The sequence below is a fragment of the Danio rerio genome, chromosome 25 (assembly GCF_052040795.2).
Source record: "Danio rerio strain M-AB ecotype USA chromosome 25, GRCz13ab, whole genome shotgun sequence".
Lineage (NCBI taxonomy): Eukaryota > Metazoa > Chordata > Actinopteri > Cypriniformes > Danionidae > Danio > Danio rerio.
The window spans coordinates 19162688-19186500 of record NC_141045.1 but is presented as its reverse complement, the minus strand read 5'-3'; the positions used below and the strand labels follow the sequence as shown (position 1 = coordinate 19186500).

Below are 23813 nucleotides of genomic sequence, written 5' to 3'. Positions count from 1 at the left end.
GATCAGGTGTCTGACCTCAAAGAGATGTGCAGTGTTTTGAAGAAGGAGAAAGCTGAAGTGGAGAAGAGACTCAGTCATCTTCGTGGGGTCGGTACAGTAGCAGAACTTCTGAGATCTGGAAACTGTTTAATTTTCAACTCCCATTAATGTATGCTCCTCTCATACAGTCCGGCCGCAGTGGGAAAACCATACCTGAGCTAGAGAAGACCATTGGACTGATGAAGAAGGTTGTGGAGAAAGTTCAGAGAGAGAATGAGAACTTAAAAAAGACATCTGAGGTCAACGTGCAGGAGCAACTTGCCACGCTGGAACGAGACCATGAGAAACTTAAGGTATATTTTGTGAACCTGTTAATATTGTGTGACATTTAAAAATCAGATATTATTAAAAATTAAAGACAGTATGTACAGTGTGGCAAAAAAGTATTTAGTCAGCCACCAATTGTGCAAGTTCTCCCACTTAAAAAAACGAGTGGGGCCTGTAATTTTAATAATTAGTATACCTCATCTTTGAGAGACAAAATAAGAAAGAAAATCAAAAAAATTACATTGTAGGATTTCTTTATGAATGAATTATTAAGTTCATCTGTTAAATAAGTATTTGGTCACCTACAAACAAGCAAGATTTCTGCCTCTCACAGACCTGTAACTTCTTCAAGAGGCTCCTCTGTCCACCATTCGTTACCTGCATTAATTATCAGTATAAAAAACACTTGTCCACAACCTGTCACACTCCAAACTTAACCAGAAAGACATCATAAACAAAATTGTAGACCTGCACCAGACTGAATCTACAAAAGGTAAGGAGCTTGGTGTGAAGAAATGAACTGTGGGAGCACTTATTAGAAATCGAAAGACATAAAAGACCACTGATAATCTCCCTCAATCTGGGGCTCCATGCAAGATCTCAGCTCATGCCGTCAAAATGATCACAAGGACCTAGTGAATGACCTGCAGAGAGCTGGGACCAAAGTAACAAAGGCTACCATCAGTAACACACTGCGCCGCCAGGGACTCAAATCCTGCTTAAGCCAGTACATGACAAGGCTGTCTGAACTTTGCTAGAGAGCATTTGGATGAACCACAAGAGGATTTGGAGAATGGCTTATGTATGTATGTATGGTCAGATGAAACCAAAATAACTTTTTGGTAAAAACTCAACTTGTTTGGAGGAGAAAGAATGCTGAGTTGTATCCAAAGAACACCATACCTACTGTGAAGCATGTGGGTGGAAACATGCCTTGGTGTTGTTTTTCTGCAAAGAGACCAGGATGACTGATCCGAGTGAAAGAAAGAATAAATGGGTCCACACACCGTGAGATTTTTAGTTAGAACCTCTTCCATGAGCAAGGATATTGACGATGAAACATGGCTGGGTCTTTCAGCATAACAGCGATTCTAAACATCAACCGGACAATGAAGGAGTGGCTTTGTAAGAAGGTCCGGGAGTGGCCCAGCTTGTCTTCAGATCTCCAGATCTAATAAGCTCTTAAAAAATCTTACATTTTGCAAAATCTTAGATTTTCTGGATTATTTTTTTCTCATTTTGTCTCCCATAGTTGAGGTATATGCATGATGAAAATTACAGGCCTCTTACCTTTTAAGAGGTAGAATGTGGACAATTGATGGCTGACTAAATACTTTTTTCCCCACTGCACATTTACCAGACACTTTTATGCAAAGTGACCAACAAATAAGGATAAAAGGAGAACTTCAAATAAGCTAAAAAAGCAATATATAAATGCTTTAAAATCAAAATCCAGTCCTTTTAAGACCTTGTTATAAGAAAATGTCTGGTGCATATGGAGAGGAAGAGTGTCTCCTACAAGTGGTTTGTCAAACCCAATCACCTGTGTAATACACATTCAGAACTGCATAATATTTCTCCATGTTTGTTATTCTTATGACCGTTTGTTTTGATTAATATGCCATGTCAATCTATTCAGAAAGAAGTTAGTTTTTACTATAGGCTGTTTTCTAAAATGTCAAGGACTGGAACAAGTCAGAAAAAAAACACCTATCTATATGTGGGAAGCTAGTTAGCCTCCCAAAAAGTCATGTAACACAGAGAAATCAGCCAGCAACATTTACAGCCAAGCACCTTAAATTGTGAACTGTTAAATTGTTAAATTATGTTGCATATCAGTGAGGCTGTTCAGTTGTTATGTTTTTGTTACCGCCATGGGCCTCATCTCTCAATTTTGTCAATTTTATTTATCTTCTGTACTAATATGCAGCTCTTTTCTCTTTTTTTGCTACAGTCAGAATATGAAAAGCTAAAAGGAAAACAAGAGGAACAGCTGAACTCAAGACTCGAGTCAAAAACTAAGGGCATTGAGAAAATCATGATGGAAAATGAACGCTTACGAAAAGAAATTAAAAAGGTTTTTTATTTTTTCCTCAAATAAGTAAATTTTTTAGATATGATCTCAATATCTAAGGTTGTGTTTACACAAAAACAGTGTTACAAAAAAATGGCAAACTTTTCCTTATGGTTTTTTTTAACATTTCATTCAAAACAACAGCATTTATTCAAACTGGTCTGCAATAAAAAAGCTGTAATATGAATGCACAGCCAGAACAATATTTTAAAAATGATTCTGTTTGTACTGATCAAGAAAATAATGCTGTAATATGGATGCAAGCTAGTAGATGGTGCATATAAGGTCATGAAGTAGAGTAGAGAATAGTAGAGAATAGAATAGACATATAATACACATTTTTGTCATTTTCATTGAGACAATAATGGTTAAGTTGTCACGAACTTGCACTTTAAAATATAACCTGTTTTCAAGGCCCACAAAACAACCAAAGTACAAAAAAAAAAACATTTTCAAATTTTTGTTGAAAAAATTTACATAATTTTTGTGTATACATCCCTAAAAGATACTTTTTTGGCAATGTCTTCATTGAGATGTAATAAAAGTGTGAAAATACAATACAACACAATTGTATTGACATCTTAGGATTGAAATCTTTTTTATAAAAAAAAAAGAAAGAAGGGGGTAAAGGGCACAAGTTGTTTTAATTAGTAACAGCTTATGATAACATATCTATGAAAACATATATAATATACATATAATAACAGAAATAAAGATACATGTTTTGTGGCAAATTGCAGGAAGCAGAAGCTGCAGAAAAGCTGAGGGTTGCAAAAGCCAGCCTTGAAGTAGCCAATGAGAAGCTAAAGGCGGAGCTTGAGGAGACTCATCAGAGGCTGTTATTAGCACAGTCGAAGGGGGCGACTTTACTGGGGGTGGACAGCAAGACCTGGAAATCTTCAGTTGTGACCAGGTAGAACATTTACTTGAATGCTTCATCAATTTTATCATCATGTAAGTTAATGATTCGTTTTTCCTCAACAGGTTATTCGAAAACAAGATGAAAGGTCTTGAAAGTGACATCGCTAAGAAGAACATTAGCATATCAGAACTAAAGGTGCAGCTAAAAGAGGCAAATGAGAAGCTGCAGGCCACACAGCACACCGTCATCCAGCTGAAGGAACAGGTGAGATGCTGATGTCCTAGTAAAATGACCAAATTCAATGTATATGACTGTACAGTAAGGGTTCCAATGCACAACATGACTAGATTTCACAGAAAATTCAGCAACAGCAAAGACTGTTTCTGGACTGAGCCAATAGAAAGTCTACTGAAGGACAAGCAAACAAAGTTTGGTAACACTATAGTTACAATAAGTAACAATTTACATCATTTACTACCGGCTTATTGCTTACCTATTAGGAACTGTTTATTAGTACTAATGAAGTATGATCTTATTTTACGTCTCTAATCCTACCAATACCTAAACCCAACTACCTTTACTATTAATAAGCAGCTAATTAGTAATTATTGAGCTAAAAGTCTTAGTTATTGATTTGTTAATAGTGCAAATTGTACACTAAAGTGTGACCCGAAATTGCAATGATGATTATGAGAGGAATGTGATGCAATTGTGCATATTACGCTCAGTGGATATCACGATTACGTTGGATTAGTGGAAGAATGTCAGATGGTCCAGTTTAGTTTTTACATCGTGTAAACTGCCATTTAAATTTGTGATATTTACCTTGAAACGTAATGGCACCAGGGTGCGTTTTGGGATGACAACAAGCCAATGGAGAGAACAAGTCTGGCTGTTGTCAAAGCCCCAGATATCAATCTTAACTAAGCATATGAGAGCTGTAATGGATCAACAAGCTTAAACTATGTAGCAGGTAGTTTCTATAGCTTTAATCAAGTGTTGTTAGTTTGGGGACACTCCCTAAATTTGCGACTATCACAGGTACACCTTACCAGTACCAGGTTGGTGATGTCATATTGACATGATAGCATCACGCAGCTTCTGCAGATTTGTCTGCTGCACATCCATGATGCGAATCTCCTGTTCCACCACATCCCAATGGTGCTCTATTGGATTGAGATCTGGTTACTGTGGGGGCCATTTGAGTACAATGAACTCATTGTCATGTTTAGGAAACTAGTCTGAAATGATTTGTGCTTTATGACATGGCGTTATCCTGCTGAAAGTAGCCATATGACAGAGTCAGGTATATCAGATGAGATGTCAGGTATATCAGATGTCAATGGCCGTTCTAGATACACCATGAATTTAACTAGTTAACCCGTTTACGATCAAGTGCACTCAACCAATGGCTTTGTTTGGTAAAAAAGAGCATTCATTATATTGCTAAACTTAGAATATAAACAAGTCTGAGACAATAGGAAAACTTCTGGAGTCCTAGTCCAGACTCGAGTATTACAGACCCTACTGTTTTGCCACCAATCGGAGGACTAAGAACATTTTAGACAATTGGTCCAAATGTTTTGTATTATCAGTGTTGGCTGTCCGTAATGTTTAAAAAGTTGTGCATTCCAGCCGTAGCATTCACATTGACTGTTTCCCAGAGATATAATAACTCAGTGTGTATTAACAGGTGGAATTGCTTAAAAACGTCCCTGTGGAAGCGACCACTGACGAAGGTCTTGCCAGAGAGTATCAGTCAGTGAGGTGAAGCACTCAACAGACAGAATCTCCATAGACTTAAAAGCACACGATATGGCTCAACTCATTCTTTGCAAAATATTTTCCATTTAGATTGGCCAATAAACAACTGGAGAGGGAGAAAGCTCAACTTCTGCGGCAGATTCAAAGGAATGAGGTGCAGCTTGGAACAAACAAAGACGGACCAGGTAAGATTTGCAATGTTTTCTTTTTTTTTTTGAAGAAGAAGAAGAACTCGTATATAGTTCAACATAACACCTGTTGTCTGCCCATTTCCTTCTCTGTAGGATACACTGAGCTCCAGGAACAGATTAAAGCAGCAAACAACGAAAAGAAGAAATTACAGGTATCCCAAAAAGAAAAATGTCAAAATGATCTGCTGTTTTTAAATCTCAAGTCATTAATTGTGTCCATTATTTTTCTTCATGCACTCTTGAGTTTATGGCAGCACAGGGAATCGATTAAATTTGGCACACAAATACAGTATGGACTTCACAAATACCACATCAATTTTAGTCTCTAATTCAATCCCTATAGCACCACCAACTGTTTACACGTGCACTTTTGGACCGTAATTGCTAGAAATAAAATGTTTCCCTTTAATTCTTTGCTTCCAGGGTTACTCTGATTGCTGCCTCCTTGATGTGATTTTCCCTAATAAAAATGTTACACCCATTTTGAAATATTTATAAATATCTACCTTTTTAAAGTAGATAAAAGAAAAACAAACAAGATAGTCTTAAGACCATGCTAACAAAAAGTCAGAGTTGTCAAATACACACAAGCAAATTTGGTGAATAATTTGGCAAAATAGACATCAGAATGCATCTTTGCAATGCAACGTTTTGGGCTGAATTTGGCCTGAGGTTACCTCCATAGCGCCATCTCTAATACTGTTAATAATGGATATTTTTGTTTAGAAAAATTCCAAAACAGGTCGCTAGATTTTGAGCTGTATATCGAGTCAAATGATTAGGTCTGCACGATATTGGAAAAATCTGACATTGCAATATTTTATTTTCTGCTAAATATATTGTGATATACTATATCTACAAGATCACCAAATGATTGAATAGCACGTTTTGGAAAGAATTTTTAGTCTCACTTTATTTTAACATATACTTTCGCTAATAGAAAACCATTAACTACGCCTTTTGCTTCAATAAACTCCTAATTTGCTCATTAAATAGATATTAAGTTAGTTTAGGGATTATGTTAAAGATGTAGAATAAGATCATGCAGAATATGTAGTCTTACTAATAAGCAGCCATTATCTCCATAACATGCATGCTAGTATGCAATTATTTAATTGTGAGCATTGGTCCCTAAAGTGTTACCGAATGTATTCTTTTAGATTGATTGGGATGATTCTGTAGGGAAGTGAATGATGCATACAGTGTTATTAATAAGTTAGAGGCATAGATGAAAATAATACAATAATATGTATATACACGTCAAAATGACACTGCTGATTCTTTATTGTAAACATAATGCAATAGAATTATTCTTTAATAAACTTCCAAATATCAAAGGGTCTTTTGCCTGAATACTTTAATCTCTCTCAGGCCTTAAAAAAACATGCAAACTATAACATTTCACTCCGTTGTGGTTAAACTCTGCAGGGATTCCACAAGTCTTGTGTTCTGAACTGCGACTTTTGCTAAAAAATACAACCCTAACTCAACATTGCATATCTATGCAATTGTGGATGCATACATTGCAATATCCATTCTGAAACTATTATTATGCAGACTTACAAATGATACACTTTTATCATTGCCTATTTTCAATTTTGTTCCCTTTATAAATACATGGTTTATTTAAAGGCATATCCATGTTGTCAACAAAAAACATCAATTTCTTGACACAAAGCTTGGTTTCAAGGTTTTAAGTGGTAAGGTCAAATTGACCTCAGTGGGGAAAGTTATCAAATTTTAGGCTAATAGAAGGGTTAAATTAGTATTCCATATATTAATGGCACTGATCTTGAAAGATTCCTTGGATCATGCCAAGGATATCAAAACCAGTGAGTGTTAACTGCCTTAACAAATATTAAGACATAATGCTAAACTGCTACTGTGGCCATATTTGACAAAATACTTTACTGTTTGTCTCTGTGACCCAAAACTGACCACATCACATCTGTCAGGGGACAACAACACTAAGGCTGCATTTACACTGCATGGTTCAAGTGACTCAATTCCGATTTTTTTCTGTCATGTGGCACACATCAGATTCGGTCCGTATATATGTAAGCAGGAAAAAATCACATTGATTCCGATTTACTCAAATCAGATTCTTGTTCATATGTGGGAAATTTCTCCGATATGAATCGGATCTGTGCCCTAGTGTCTGCAGTAACAGCAGGTAGATTGGATTTTCACCTACCAAATGCGAGTCGCGCATCAATAAAAACCATAGTGAAAGACCTCAACTCTGGCGCTTTCATTTCAGAACAGACTAATATAGCACAAGTATTTCAGCTTGTTAACGAGAGAGAGAGAGTGCAATATCTACCATGTAACCATTCATTGATTCATTTTCTTTTCGGCTTAGTCCCTTTATTAATCCGGTGTTGCCACAGCGGAATAAACCGCCAACTTATCCAGCACGTTTTTATGCAGCGGATGCCCTTCCAGCGGCAATCCATCTCTGGGAAACATCCACACACTCATTCACTACGGACAATTTAGCCTACTCAATTCACCTTTACCGCATGTCTTTGGACTATGGGGGAAACCGGAGCACCCACGCGAACACAGGGACAGCATGCAAACTCTACTTAGAAACGCCAGCTGACCCAGCCGAGGCTCAAACCAGCAACCTTCTTGCTGTGAGGCGACAGCACCACCTATTGCACCACTGCGTCGCCTACCATGTAATCAATATAAACTAATATAAAACTATCGCATACATCACGTGCATAAATCATACCATGGACATGACATTAAAATGCCATGAAGATGGCCGCATGAGAACTTTTCCATCATAAACTACAGGAAAACAACTTCATTTTTAAAAAATTAAACCCTGCAAAGGTTTCAGTAACTGAGAAAACAGCGCTCTTTTATTGTCAGCTGTTTCTTATCAGTCAGCACCCGCGCTTTTTTCCTGGTCATTGCGTCTTGTCTTTGTGTGCAGTGTAAATGCAGACAATCGGATATGAGTCACTTTTAAAAGATGATGTAAGCAGGTCATCAAAAAATCACATACAGTCACAATATCGGAATTGACCATCGAGATCTGCAGTGTAAATGCAACCTTATTAATCAAAGCAATAAGCAATTATGTCACATTACAAGCAATTTTATTAATGTGTTTTTAACCACTTGGTATCATCTTATGATGTCTAATATTTCTCATTTGTCCCCCTCATTCTGTTTTGCTCCTTAATTGTTGATTGTCAGCTAAATTTATAAATGCTTTCATTTTAGGATGAAGTGAGGAAACTGACCCAAGAGCTGAAACACTTTGACCCAACATTTTTCGAGGAACTTGAGGATCTTAAATTCAATTACAACCTGGAGGTGAAGAAGAACATTGTTCTGGAGGAACAGCTGAAGAAGCTTTCGGATCAGTTTGGTGTGGCAATTCCTGATGTGTCTATCAACTAGCAGATATCAGATCATCAGGGCACTGGATTTAATTTTACTGCAAAGTTAGGAGCTAAATATTTGTACATTTAACAATTGGTAGTTGCATATTTATTTTTTGTAAATATTAAGACATTTTCATAAGAAAGTAGGTTTTACACTAGTAGGTTTTGTATTTGTGGCCTTACAAGCAAGAACTGAAACTGAAGTACAACAAGTCAGTCACTGCCTCAATTTTGAGACTGTATAGATGTACAGTAATAAACGATTTGTTGGAATTATTCCTGAACTATTCTCAGAACCCTGTTTGAAAACATTTACTAATTAAAAAAGAAAAAAAGTGCAAAATATAAATCACAGCATTTGCAAACATCACATGCCTAAGTGCATATATAAGCACGATGTCGAAGAGAACTCGCTACAGGCAGTTTTGACAAATATAAAGTGTTGGCGAAGGTTCTTCACTCTGGCCAAAGCCAGATTGAGAAGGAATGTTGGGTAGTTTAATTTTATGTGATCAGGGTTCAAACTGAATGTCCCGCACGCTGCTGAAAGTTTGTCTGTTTACGCTGGAGAACGATTTAAACAAGTCCTTCTCGGAAGCACATGGATCAGCATCTGATTCGTCAACATGAACGACCACCGGCCTGGTGTTCAGGAAAGTGTCGGCAACTGGCCATTTCAGACCTAGATGATGGCGGTGAATCTGGAGAACGAGAATCAATATGATTTAATATGGAGAAATTGTGAAAGATTTAGAAATTGTGCAACAAAAGAGTGATCTTTACCTTGATAAGCATCCCATCGTCACAATGCCAAACAATGCCCTCCACTCGTCCCTCCTGGCATTCCTGAAACCAGGAACAAATCTCCTGGAATTCTACCGCTGGAGGGTTCCGGATGCGCAGAACCCCGTGGGGAACCAGAACATGGACTGGATGCTTCTTACTTCCCAAACCTACAGATTTCACAGTCAGTTACTTCCTAAAGGTTTCCACATAGCCATGTCCGTACAACTTTAAGAGCATTATCAACCATAAATGTTTATGGTTTGTGTATCCTACTCTCCTAGTTTCCTTTTTGAATGACAATTGTAAACAGTTGATACCTGCTCATTCAGACAGTTATCTTCTTATCAGTTTTGGAACAACAGTATCCTGGTTGGGTTTTAACTTATTCATTAATTTTCCTTCGGCTTTGTCTCTGTTGGAGAGGTTGCCACAGCGGAATGAATCGCTAACTATTCCAGCATATGTTTTACGTAGTGGATGTCTTTCCAGCTGCAACCCAGTATAGGGAAACATTAATACACAACAGACAATTTAGTTTATTCAATTGACCTATAGTGCATGTGTTTGGACTGTGGGGGAAACCAGAGCACCCGGAGAAAATCCACGCCAATATGGGGAGAACATGCAAACTCCACACAGAAATGCCAACTGGCCCAGCCAGAACTTGAACCAGCGACCTTCTTGCTGTGAGGCAAGGATTTTATTATAATTTTTACTTTTCAAAACTATTTTATCCATACAGTCGGGCCCTCTTACACTCGCAATGTGGAAAAACATTAATAGAATTGTGACATCCAGTCATTTTAACTGACCATGTCAATATACTGTATGAGGAAATGAGCCCATGTCTCCAAAGCTGATCTGAGAGACACTTCACCATCATTTAACCCTTTTTATGTGAGGGAAAAACAACTACATATTTAACTGAAAAGAAATAAGTTGGGAAACAATTAAACAGAAAATTGACAAAGCCCTAATAAAGAACAGATTAAATTGTAAAAAAAGTGACAATAATGACATTTAAAATGCATTTTCAAACATTTGATCTTTAAAATGTTATCATCATTAATTAATCATCAAAAAATGCAAAGAACTATTACTCACATATAGTTCTACAAAAATGGAAATTATTTATTTTTTTCGTATCATTTTGGTTAAAGTTTGATAATCGTGTGTATATAAATATATATATATTTTTTTTTTGTTTAAGTTTTTTTTTCAGCTATTTTAATACATTAAGTTAAACTTGTTTTGTAGCTGAAAATTTAAATATGCCTTTTAATCCAGTTACCATTTGATTTCAACTGACAAAAATGATTTTGGTTTTATGGTTTTAGATTAGTAAAATGACCAACAAATATAAAAAATGATTTCCAAGCATCAACTGACAGTGAAGACATTTTGCCTGCTGAAAACTAAACTTTGGATCCCAGGAATTAATTGCATTTAATATTTAGTAAAATAAAATCAAAACCCAGTATTAATATTTTAAAGCATTTCTAGTCAAACTAACACAGCCTTGGTGAGCATAAAAGCCCGTTTGATTGACAGCCTACATGATACTTGCCATATGGATTTCCATTAACATTGGTGCCGATCAGCTCAAGTGTTTGCTCCATCAGGTCTGCCAGAGGAACGCTGACGATTTCAAGCTGTTCTTCATCCTCCCCGTGGGTCTTCAGGACAAGAGCAACACCTGTGCCATAGTTGACCACTGACGAGTGCCAGCAGTACTGCTTGTTGGTGTGATCCACTGGAACCCAACCTTCATCACACAGACACATGATTCACAACAGCTTGAAACCATACGACAAGAAGAGAAAGTGTGTTCAGAGTCTCCAACCCACCAGGTATGTGTCCGTGTTCATCAGGCACTGGATGACCGTTCTCGTGTTGTACTCTGTGAGCGGCCATCCAGAATTCAGGCACTTCTCGGAAATCTTCATTGACGTTCCACACAAACCCTGTTATTTAGCAGAGGATATAAACAATCATGTGTACATTTTTGTATTTATTCCCTGCTTCGTAATTTCATTTTTGGTCACACTTTACGATAAGGTTTTGTTAGTTAATGCATTTACAGACATTGAACTAGAGATGAAAAATAGTTGCATAGCATTTATTAATGAATCATCGTTCAACATTTACTAATGAATTATTACAATCCAAAACAATACTTGTTAACTTCAATTAATGCATTGAGTTAACATGAGCAGTTATATTCATTGATGTCAATAAAGATGAATAGATACTGCAATAAATGTATTGCTCATTGTTCATGTTAGTAAATATATCAATTAATTTCATCTTATTGTAAATTGTTACTTATTTTATATCGGAAACTATAATACTACTTTATAGTCTAAATGCAGTTTTCTTTACACTTTACTACAAAAGGTTCTCAATTTCGGTCCTGGAGGTTCCTACACACATGGGCTAGCTAATCAAGCTCTTGTAGCGCTACTTTAAAAAAAAAGGGGGGGGGGTTGAACAAGATAATTAGACATTTTAAAAAGCTAGCAAGTTGTCCAGATTTTAAATTTCTGTCCAGAGAGGTCATGTTTTAATCTTCTATTGGTTTTACGCAGTCAGAAATTACTAAGCTAACTAAACTAACTAAGCTAACTAAACTTCACAAAGCAGCAAACTGCGAAAGTTGTCCTATAAATGGAAGTCTTTACTAGGCTTTCTACAAACATTCTTGCAGGTGTGTCGAGGCAAATTGGAGCTAAAATCTGCAGGACATCGGACTTCCAGGACCGAGTTTGAGAACCCCCGCGTTAGAATATAATTAGCTCATGAATTTAAGGTCATATAAATATACCTTTACAGGTCTTCTGTGAATATTGATACTTTTTGAATCTTTTGTCCGCCTGCTTGGTGGGTTTCCGATCCAGGCGAGCCCAGAGATATGGTTCCCCTAAAAAACATTATAGACTAATAATTATAGATTAAAGGCAGTTTTTTTTACAATTTAAAATATAATAAATGTTCAGTGTTTAAGTGGTTATTTTTAACATAATAAAATTGTGAAATATTTTTTTCTCTCCTTTTCTATATTTTTTCTTAAATAAAAATGTAATATAATAATAATCAGACCTTCTAACAATTTCTCTCTCTGTGTCTCTTATATATATATATATATATATATATATATATATATATATATATATATATATATATATATATATATATATATATATATATATAAGGGATGTAACTGTATCAGAATTTCACGGTACAGTAATACCTCGGTATGAATGTCACGGTACGGTATTTATTGAATCATTTACAGGAAAAAAAAAACTTTTGAAAATACTCCAAAAAAGTGCCAAAAGTGTCAATGACATACAAATTAGCCATCTATCTGTAAGCTTTGAAACAGGAACTTCAATTTTAATAACAAAAAATTATTAAACCATGTAAAAAAATAAAGTTTCAATTTAGTATTGTTGAAAACTCATCACATTCAACATTTAATCACTCACTTAGATAGAGATGGGTTTAAAGGAAAATTATCATATAACTATAATCTGGTAAAAGCTGGTATCTCTGGGTATTTACAATGTCCCCTGCAACAGAAAAAACCCCTCTCATTTGGGACTGAGGTTTCTGGGACAAGAGAGATATGACTTGGCCCATGTTGACAGCAGTGGGTAACGTTGTGCATTGTCTTTCCCCCACTTGAGAGGACAAACCATGAGTGAGATAGAGATCTCTTTGCGGTACAAGTCAATGTCTGCATCAATCTGAACAGTGTGCTGTGTTTCTGCAGTCCCCATGACTGTAATTAGTCGTATTCCCCAACTTGCAGGCACGTGCACACATAGGGCTCAACCTGTGCAGTGCACATGCCCTTTTTAGTCTTGGATAGAAAATGCCCTTCCAAAACGATCAAAAGTGCCCCCGCGACGCGACACAACCTCCGTCCAGTCCAGCCCTTCAGTAGGCGCGCGAAAACACCTCTCTTGAGTATGCGCGCTCAACCCCCCCTCGGCGCTTTACAATACGCGCGCCACAACACAGCTGATCAGAACGCGCGCGACAGCACCGCTATTCAGCACGCGCGCGGCGACAACACCCGCTTTAGGTTCGATCATTTCCATCTTTTTTTCATCTCCGCTACTAGCAGCACACTCCATTTCCGCATTACTGGATCTGTAGCGACAACAGACCGCAAAGGATTATGGCCACGCCGGGGCTGATGGGAAATGAAGTTTCAGCTACCTCCCGTTCGCTTCATTCGCCTGAGCAAATTTTCTCTGAAGACCTATAGTTTTACCGAGTCATGCGACTTCGGTAATATCGAAAAAATTTAATATTGCGGTATGACGGTATTTACAATACCGTTACATCCCTAATATATATATATATATATATATATATATATATATATATATATATATATATATATATATATATATATATATATATAATCTTATCGGTCACTTGATTAGGTACACCTATCCTAACTGCTCCTTAACGCAAATTTCTAATCAGTCAATCACATGGCAGCAACTAAATGCATTTAGGCATGTACACATGGTCAAGATGATCTGCTGCAGTTCAATTCGAGCATCAAAATGGAGAAGAAAGGTAATTTATGCGACTTGGGGGAAAAAAAAAAAGATTAACTCAGGTGAGGATCGAACACGGGTCGACGGCATGGTAACGCAACATGCTGACCGCTGGACCACAATGGTGCTGTTATGATTCGGAGGCTACAGTTTGCTCATGGGGCTGCGACAAAATATTGAATAAAAAGAGTGAGGCTATGGTCAAATAAATGAAAAAAGTGCGCCTGATGCTTTCTCCGTTCGCCATACTGGAGAGGAACAGTCTGCGCAAATGAAGCGCAGAGTTGGTGTCATCGACTCAAGCTCTCATCTGATTGGCTGAAAGGTACGAGTTGCCCTGACTCTGGCAGGAAAGTCTCAAAATTACACACACACGTATCCAGGGGGAGTCGTACGTAAAAGAGGATTTGCACATTCTCATTCAGGATGAACTCGCTAGTTTTAAACATTCAAAACTTTTTGTACACTCTTATACATTTGCAAATGGTGTTTTGCATTTGTGAAACGTATTTTATAAAAATGTATTTTTATTTTGTGCACGTGAAATTTTTTGTGTGAATATAAATAAATATTTTACGCAAGTGAATTTGATTTTATGCACGTGAATTTGGCTACGCATGTGTACATCGTGTCTTTTGCGTGAATTACTTTCGAGTCTTTTCTGACTCCATAGAGGTCAGAGGAGAATGCCCAGACTCGTTCGAGCTGACAGAAAGGCAACAGTAACTCAAATAACCACTTGTTACACCCAAGGTATGCAGAAGAGCACCTCTGAATGCACAACTCGTCCAACCTTGAGGCGGATGGGCTACAGCAGCAGAAGACCACACGGCGTGCCACTCCTGTCAGCTAAGAACAGAAAACTGAGGCTACAAATCGCACAGGATCACCAAAATTGGACAAAACAAGATTGAAAAAAATGCTGCCTGGTCTGATGAGTCTCGATTTCTGCTGCAACATTCTAATGGTAGGGTCAGAATTTGGTGTCAACAACATGAAAGCATGGATCCATCCTGCCTTGTATCAATGGTTCAGGCTGGTGGTGGTCTAAATATGTGCATACAGTATCTACAGTACAGAATCTTAAAACGTGAATCATTTTCAAAATAAGAGATCCTGTTATGTTTTTTTTAATACTGTCCTGAGTAAAAAAAAAACAAAAAAAAAAACACATGCATGCATACATACATACATACAACATTACATACAGACTGGTCCACAAGACCAAAAATTGATTACATTATTTAAATAACCCTCTGATTTATAAGACTGTGTGGGGTTACCTGGATGACCTGTGACCTACTATGCATGAGTCTCATGTTTTTTCTGAAGAGTTAAAGTGCCGGCTGAGTCCTCCAGATTCTTCAGTTTTCCAGCATATTTTGCATGTTTGAACTCTTTCCAGAAGTGACTGTGTGATTTTTCCATACCGATGAATCTTTCCACACAGCAGATAGTTGAGAGACTCAAACAGAATTATTAAAAAAAAGTTCAAACACTCACTGATTTACCAGAAGGAAACGTTTAGAACATTAAGTTGGTGAACACTTGAACAGAATGAAGCGTTCCCAGTTTTTCTTTTTCTGTTGAAATGTTTTCCTTTTAGTGCTGCTCTTCAGAAGCAGCAGAAGATACTTGCATAATTCCTGGAAGACGAATTAACTACAATTTACTGTGATCTTCAAATTCATAATGTTTTCACCCACCAGCTCTTAATGTTTCCTTCTGGAGCATCAGTGAGTGCTTTAATCGTTTTTTTTAATAGTGGTGTTGGAGTCCCTCATTGTGAAAAGGTGGATCTCAAATCATCTCTAAATCGTACAGTGACTGCTGGAAAGGGTTCAAATATGCAGAAGATGCTGGAAAACTGGATAATCTGCAGGATATGGAGGATTTTTCTGAAGCACTGCAGCACTTTAACTGTTCACAACAAACCAAGGGACTCATGAATAATCATCACAAAGGAAAAGAACCGTCGTAGATCATCTGTTAACCACACTTGGCATTAAAAACCAAGAGATCGCTCAGTGCAGGGGTTATTTGAATAATGTCATGTTTATATGTACAAACCATTAGTTCTTAGTACTAAAGACATATCATAAAGCTTTTTTGTATTATCTCTCTTATTTTGTCAAAATTATTAAGATTTTTACAAACTTTCACATAACCGTGTGTGTGTGTGTGTGTGTGTGTACATAAGCACCCATAAACCTAAACTACACATTTACTAATCAAATTTTGTGAATATTGTGATTTTTGTAATTTTGTAAAATAAGCTTTTTCTGCTCACAAGGCCTGTATTTATTTATCTAAAAACACATTAAAAACAGTCAAGATGTGAAAATGTTATTGCGATCTAAAATATCTGTTTTCTTATTGAATGTAATTTCAAATTTAATTTAACCATGTGATTTAATGCTGAATTTCCTGCATCATTATTCCAGTACTAGTATGATATAAACTCACTGGCCACTTTATGAGGTACATCTGTCCAACTGCTCGATAACGCAAATTTCTAATCAGCCAATCACAAGGCAGCAAAACAATGCATGCTCAATGGGCATGAAGACATAGTCAAAACGATCTGCTGCAGTTCAAACCAAGCATCAAAATGGGGAAGAAAGATGATTAAAGTGACTTTGAAGGTGGCATGGTTGTTGGTGCCAGACGGGCTGGTCTGAGTATTTCAGAAACTGCTGATCTACTGGGATTTTTATGCTCAACCATCTCTAGGGTTTACAAAGAATGGTCCGAAAAAGAGAAAATATACAGTGACATCAGAGGAGAATGGCCAGACTGGTTCGAAAGTCGACAGAAACTCAAATAACCACTCGTTACAAAAGAGGTATGCAGAAGAGCATCTCTGAATGCACAACACATCGAACCTTGAAGCAGATAGGCTACAGCAGCAGAAAAACCCCACTGGCTGGTGGTAATGGTGTGGGGTATATATTCTTGGCACACTTTGGGCCCATTAATACTAACTGAGCATCGTGTCAGTGCCACACCCTACCCGAGTATTGTTGCTGCCCATGTCCATCCCATTATGACCACAGTGTACCCATCTTCTAATGGCTACTTCCAGCAGGATGACACGCCATGTCATAAAGCGTGAATCATCTCAGATTGGTTTCTTGAACATGACAATGAGTTCACTGTACTCTGATGGCCTCTACAGGCACCAGGTCTCAATCCAATAGAGCATATGGGATGTGGTGGAACGAGAGATTTCCATCATGGATGTGCAGCTGACAACTCTGCAGCAACTGTGTGAAACTATCATGTCAATATGGACCAAAATCTCTGAGGAATATTTCCATTGCCTTGTTGAATCCATGCCACAAAAGATTAAGACAGTTATGGAGGCAAAGGTGGGTCTAACCTGGTACTAGTAAGGTGCACCTAATAAAGTGGCTGGGGGTGTATAGAGAGAGAGATGTTTGATATAAGCATCTGCCAAATGACTGGATGTAAATATATGAGATTAATGTTTAAATCAACAATAAATCAACAACAACAAACATTTTACAAATGTTGACTTATTTAGGATCCAGATTGTACCATTGAATGTGGTGACATAGCAGCATGTCCCGTCAACCTTCTCAGTGGCTGCAGCACAGTGGACATCTGATGCCAGAGCAGCAGGGCTCACATTCTCAGTAGCCACAACCTGAAACTGCTGCACGGGCAGAAGAGGATGAGAGCATGTCAGATCAGCTAACAATCAAACCTATACACTATCCTCATCCACAACCAATTTCCATTCATTGTTGTTTTTATAGTTTAATGTGATTAAATAGCACTTTTACCACAGTCACTTTTTTACGTGCTTTCTAAATAAACGTATTGTCTACATTCTGACAGTGTCTCTGTCATGCGCGAGTTAAAACAAAACAAATACAAAGCAGTGATATTGACAGTAGGCAAGGCCTATTTAGTAATGCTTTCCCTAGCTCATAATCACTTTAGTGATTTAATATAACGTGTACACTGACGAAAAATACCGATTTTTTTACCCACCTGACAGTCGCGTTTTCTGGATGGTTCGTCTCTCACTTCCGTCAGGAAAACGCATGGAATCTTCTGCTGCACTGAACCCAGACGCCGCATTATTACCGCTGTTGATCAGCTCGATTGTCAAGTTGCTTTGCAGAATTACTATGGACTGATGACATCAACACATTATCAGATCAGCCATGCGCCCTGTGCTATTTTGTTCAGATTTCCTCTCGTTCCTTAGTGTGTCATGTTCTGATCTTTGTCGCCATCTATTGGAACGGAGACTTTTCATAATGGCGCAATGTGACTTGTTTAAAACTACATCTGTTTTAAATTGTACTTTCAAATAGTTGAACTCAGAAATAAACGAAGGCTGCTTTAAAATAACAAGCTCTATTCTACATGGAGCGTGTCGTCTAAGGGGAGCGCCATGTTGACTCTCGACTTTTGCTTATTTTTGTAAGTTTTGAATGGAAAATAAATATGTCCAGTTCAGTTAAAGAGATAGTTTACACACAAACTTAAATCTGCCCCAGCAAATGCTTATTTGTTTATTTTTACCTGAAACTGTGGTCTTTGTTGAAATTTAAAATGCTGCTCGCTTGGTTTGTCAAGGTTGTGGATGATTAACTGCATCATTGAAAAAAAAAAAACTAAAGTGCATCCGGAAAGTATTCATAGCGCTTCACTTTTTCCACATATGCACACTCTCTACATATACATGATACACTCCATACTCCATACATATACAGACATGATACACTGCATACTATACCTATACACAAGATACACTATACATATACACTATATATTGTGCAACCCCCAAATTCATCAATATATTTTTTTCAAATCCCATGCCAAAAAAGTATTGTGTTTAATAAATCTCTCATGAAAACAGAAACTGTAATGCCAACAACTTTAATTACAGAGAGTCTGCAGACAACCCTAAGTGCAAGAGCATCATATGCATTAATGACTTCTCATTGAATAGCATTCTGAATGTTGTCATGCCCTTCAAGAGCACTCCATTAAGCCTATTGAGTAAATATGTACCAGAGCGCGCACACACACACACACACACACACACACACACACACACACACACACACACACACACACACACACACACACACACACACACACACACACACAATTGTCATTTTCAGTAATATAATTTCATCTTTTGTACCATGTAACTTCATTTAGGCCAGAAAACACCTGATCCAGGCATACGATAAGCAATCCAGTGCAAAAGTGATGCGCTCCATTGGTAACATCCAGAAGAGACCTGAGGTAGGTCAATCAGTATCAAAGTCAATCAGTATCAACACACTAAAACTTTTATTTGCTATCTCCATCAGGTTTCATGCAGAAGGGCTCCAGCCGCTCACTCTCGGGCAGCATGTTGTTGAGGCGCTCCATGAGTGGTACAGTCTGGTCGATCCCCATCTGAATACGTCTCAGAATCATCGACATCTCATTGACCTTTTGGATCTGCTCGGCGTATTTGGCGTACCGCTTTTGCCTTTCCTGCATGATGCTGAACAGCGCCTCGACTGACAGGTCCATCTGAAAAAAACACACACATTATTAAGTATTTTGGATGTGCTTTCTGAAATTGTTTTGCTGATTAGAAATGATGGCGAATACCTCTTTGATCCTCTTAACCAAAGCATTCTGGTCAAATGCAACAGCCTCCGCACACTGGTGCAGATGATCCTGATATCGGACACACAGTTGCAGGACCTGTGCTGAGTCCAGCTTTTCTAAACACACAGTGCTGGGGGAGGTTTGTCCACTGAGAACACCTGAGAGGATCACAACAATATTAGGATCAAATTAGGATTCATATATTAGTTACTTCCCAAATGACACACTATTCACTTAACTGTGTAGTGCATCATCCCAAATGATTTTTTTTTTTACTGACTGATAATTCAAACCATAATCCATTTGCCATACCATGTGACAGTCATGCAGGATCCGTGCAGCATCAATAAGGACAAAATTTCTAACCAGCATGCACCGCTTTAAGAAAAGTTAAGTTTTTAATCGATCTGCGCAGCGCTGCATGAAGTCGAAGGCACCTTATGTGAGTGCAGGCCGTCGGGGCAGAGGGGAGAGGGGACAAGTATGCTTCGGCATGGTTCAAGGCAACTGTACATAGTGTGAGTACGCCCTTAGTTACTGTTGCCTTTCTATCAGCTTGAACCAGTCTGGCCATTCTCCTCTGACATCACCAGATAAAGCACCTAATAAACCTAATAAAGTGGCCGGAGAGTGTATATAGTACAAAATGCTGCTCTTATTGACTTATTGTTTTCACAAAGTAATGAAATTCATTTTTTTCCTGAGGGCAGCAACCTCTCAGCTGATTCTGTAAAGTATACGGTTGTAAGAAAAAGTCAGCACGTGATTTTGATGAAAAAATTATTGCAGCACAGCAGTCACAATGTACACAAAGTGGAAGTAATTTGGGTTCAGCAGAGTTGAGATAAACCCCAAAGCATCTTAAACTAAAAACCTTTACATTTACATTACCATTATAATTTACTCCCCTAATGTAAATGTAGTTGTGCCTGCTGTTACAGCAGTGTGCTCTCCTAATGAATTCCAAACACCCTTTGAGTATAATGTTTCCCATTCTACAGCTGATTATCATTTGTTTAGGGGGGTGATCAGCCCAAATGGTGAAGAAACCACAATAGTAAAACATAAACCACATTAATCTCTATATTAAATAAAAGTCTTTTGCTTTGGGTTGATTTGATTGTTTTACTGAAATCGGGTAAAGTGGATTCTTATGTTAAAGCAGGACACTGTAAATAAATGCAAACAGAACCTAGTCAGTTAGTACATTTATAATATTGAAGTTTAAAATAAACATATAAACATGTCTAAGTTTAGCTCTTATTTGTTTGTAGGCATTTGAATCAATACTCGGATAAACACTTTAAAGACAGATATGTCAATTGCACATAATAAAAATGTAAAAAAATATATATATTTTGCAACTTTTTATCAAACAGTGCTGAATGCAAAGTAAACTTGAAAATACACCACAACAACAACAAGTCCTCAAGAGCTCCAATATGATAATTCACCAAGACAGCGACATAAAAGACACGTTTCATTCTTTTCGCTGTTATAATATAACAGAAGAAAACTGGCAGAACAGTGGCTTACTGAACTAAAAGGCTGTTCAATTTCATGTTATCTATGAACTGCAAAAATATATATAATAATATTTTTTAAGTGTTTTTTTCCTTATATTTCAAGTGATTAAAGTGCAATTATCCTACTCTCTCACTGATATTTAAGATCTAAATTTACATATGTAATTATATATTGTACACCAGGTAAAAGTAGCAGTTCTTTGCAATAAGTGTAAATAAATAAACGTCTATTTAATTAAAGTAATCTATATAGATACACATTATAGATTACAGATTCATAATATTTGCACCTCAGTATTGTACACCAACATGATGCAATAATATGATAATAAATTACGATAAAAAAATTAAAGTTTACTTTTTTATCCTCATCAAACACTCATTAGGGAATTCCTCTTTTACAATATTTACTTCTTTTTTATTGAAAATTAGTTCTAAAGTGATATGACACAGAAAATGTGAGAAGAGCAAGCTCTGGAAAAGCTGGTCTCTATTCAGTCGTGTTATAACACCTTATTGCTGATAACAATGCTACTTACACCCCACTGAAGCGGTAATTCACAAGTGTTTGTATGAACTTTGACTTTTGTATACTTGATAATAACTCACATTCAATTTTCATCAAGAATAGTTTATCCACACTGGCACAGAGTTTCAACTTAACCTCCTTTCTGAAATGGCTCTTCCTGATCTAAAACCTAAATGCTAATGTCAATCCCTGATACCAAACCTACATGAACAGCATAACTAGTTAGCATTTCCACCGCTGCTTACCTTTCAGTAGAGGCTGAAAGGTGGGAATCTCCTGTAGCTTTATTACATCAGGATCATTGTGGATGTTTCGTAATGACTGTGTTCCTTGAGCAACCACTACTATGTCATCCATTTTGGCTCTATGCTTAGCTGGAGAGGGTACAACTGAAAACACGAGACAGAATTTACTGATAGATAAAATTGACAAAATACGTAAGACAGAAAACAACTGCATTATCACAGGCATATGTCAATATGCCAGATATAGATAGATACCATTGCTGTGTGTAGCATATTTCTCTTCAATAATGAGCACAATATCTTTGGAGTGGAAATGATGTAAGGTTTAGTACCTGAAGCACTGAAGTCTGAATGTTTATGATCTGCATCTCCACTCTGTTCAGCACCCATGTTGCACTTCGGCTATGCAGTCAACGTAAACCCTGAATTCAAAACAAAATGAAACGTAGAGCTGATATGAATATGAATACATTACATTATTCATTTAGAACAATAATTATCCTTTTTATGTGTGTATGCGTATGTACATAATACAAATGTAATACAGCTAATACAAATGATGGCATATATAGTTTCATTTCCTAATATTTTACGACACAGATACTTTAAATACGATACAGGCATGCAACACTTACCTAGATGTTGTGTTTAGCTGTTAAGCTGCAGTCTAAATGTGTATTGTTTACGGGATTGAGCGGCTTGCTATTGCTTTACATTTTAGCTAAAGATAGATAAATCTGAGACATTTTACCATAGACCTGCAAGTGTAAGCGTTTATGAAAAAAAGTAAAATAAGATTACAGTCGTACAGAACTGCAAATGAAACATCCGGTTTGAAAATCATGAGACGCGTGATGATGACGTCATTGTTTTGTTTACATGTGACCATTCGTGCATGAACGATACTTCCTGAGTTATATTGTAAATTTCTTCTTTTCCAAATAAAAGTTTGTTTGAAAAAAAAAATAAAAATAAAAATAAAAAAAAATAAAAAAATAAAAAAATTCGTGCATGAACGAGTTTTACGCTCTATTCAATCTCGTATCATTGAATTTAGTTTACAAATGGGATAAAAAAATATAAAGCGATCTTTGGAAAAGCGAAGAAAAAGTGCGTAAACGAAGACGAATTAAAATAAATAAAAATATGGTGAATTATCTGGTTGAATTTACATTCATGCATTATCTCTTTTGAATGACATGTAGTTTAGCTCATTTAATTTCAGTGATGACCCAATGTAGTCAAGTTTTTTATTTGTCATTTGCCAAGTTTACACACTTGGCATAAATGGCTAACGTTTTGCTGTAAAAACAAACGAAAAAAAAGGTCTAAATGCACATAATATTACCCTAATACTCATAACATTCATTCTTTCATTTTCTTTCCAGCTTATTATTATTCCGGGGTCACCACAGTGGAATGAACCGTCAACTTATCCAGCACATGTCTTATACAGCGGATGCCCTTCCAGCTGCAACCCATTTCGGGGAAACATCCACACACACTCATTTACACTCATACACTACGAACCATTTAGCTTACCCAGTTCACCTGTACCGCATGTCTTTGGACTGTGGGCGAAACCGAAGCACCCGGAGAAAACCCATGCAAACACGGGGACAGCATGCAAACTCCACAATAATCATAACAATTTTATTAATAATTAACAATTAATTAACAATAAAATATTGCATTCATTCATTCATTTTCTTTTCGGATTAGTCCCTTTTCTTAATCTGGGGTCACCACAGCGGAATGAACTGCCAACTTATTCAGCAGGTTTTTACGCAGGGGATGCCCTTCCAGCCACAAGCCATTTTTCTCTGGGAAAATGATATATTTTTAATTATTCAATTTGAAACAAGTAATGATATGTAACATATAGACATGTCTAAAATTT

The 23813-nt window shown here is 37.0% G+C and overlaps 3 protein-coding genes and 1 long non-coding RNA gene across 20 annotated transcripts in view; 2 read left to right on the top strand and 2 right to left on the bottom strand.

Annotated features, from left to right (window-relative positions):
- Positions 1-8877, top strand: part of cep290 (centrosomal protein 290) — a 66018-nt gene extending 57141 nt beyond the window's left edge. For all 13 annotated transcript variants that reach the window (XM_087310881.1, XM_087310874.1, XM_087310880.1 and 10 more), the window contains 9 exon segments: positions 1-87; positions 168-332; positions 2261-2383; positions 3121-3293; positions 3365-3506; positions 4936-5009; positions 5097-5191; positions 5291-5349; positions 8438-8877. In XM_087310881.1, coding sequence (XP_087167007.1) covers positions 1-87; positions 168-332; positions 2261-2383; positions 3121-3293; positions 3365-3506; positions 4936-5009; positions 5097-5191; positions 5291-5349; positions 8438-8617 — 1098 coding nt within the window. In that variant the 3' untranslated portion in view covers positions 8618-8877.
- Positions 8629-18174, bottom strand: rlig1 (RNA 5'-phosphate and 3'-OH ligase 1). 4 transcript variants are annotated; one of them, NM_001008606.1, is given in 7 exon segments: positions 8629-9302; positions 9385-9554; positions 10955-11152; positions 11235-11351; positions 12212-12307; positions 17526-17643; positions 17985-18174. In NM_001008606.1, coding segments are annotated over 7 exon segments (978 nt in total). In that variant the 5' UTR covers positions 18075-18174; the 3' UTR covers positions 8629-9113.
- Positions 18175-18212: 38 nt separating this feature from the next.
- LOC147830863 (uncharacterized) lies at positions 18213-19868 on the top strand. The gene is made up of 3 exons (XR_015526438.1): positions 18213-18422; positions 19170-19256; positions 19325-19868. It is a non-coding gene; the product is annotated as an uncharacterized LOC147830863 (long non-coding RNA).
- borcs5 (BLOC-1 related complex subunit 5) lies at positions 18866-22757 on the bottom strand. 2 transcript variants are annotated; one of them, NM_001007052.2, is given in 6 exon segments: positions 18866-19251; positions 19355-19532; positions 19614-19771; positions 21914-22057; positions 22246-22335; positions 22549-22585. In NM_001007052.2, coding segments are annotated over 5 exon segments (624 nt in total). In that variant the 5' UTR covers positions 22304-22335; positions 22549-22585; the 3' UTR covers positions 18866-19165.
- Between the last annotated feature and the right edge of the window lie 1056 nt (positions 22758-23813).

Excerpts from the sequence above, each read along its gene's own strand:
- rlig1 (XM_087310718.1), bottom strand. The coding sequence starts at position 18,074 with ATGCGGCGTCTGGGTTCAGTGCAGCAGAAGATTCCATGCGTTTTCCTG. Across the intron at positions 17,641-17,984 it reads CCAGAAAACGCGACTGTCAG|TTTCAGGTTGTGGCTACTGA; the intron begins GTGGGTAAAAAA and ends CCCGTGCAGCAG. Across the intron at positions 11,153-11,234 it reads TGAACACGGACACATACCTG|GTTGGGTTCCAGTGGATCAC; the intron begins GTGGGTTGGAGA and ends TGTGTGATGAAG.
- borcs5 (XM_087310704.1), bottom strand. The coding sequence starts at position 22,303 with ATGGGTGCTGAACAGAGTGGAGATGCAGATCATAAACATTCAGACTTC. Across the intron at positions 22,058-22,245 it reads TTCAGACTTCAGTGCTTCAG|TTGTACCCTCTCCAGCTAAG; the intron begins GTACTAAACCTT and ends TCGTGTTTTCAG. Across the intron at positions 19,772-21,913 it reads CTTTCAGCCTCTACTGAAAG|GTGTTCTCAGTGGACAAACC; the intron begins GTAAGCAGCGGT and ends TGATCCTCTCAG.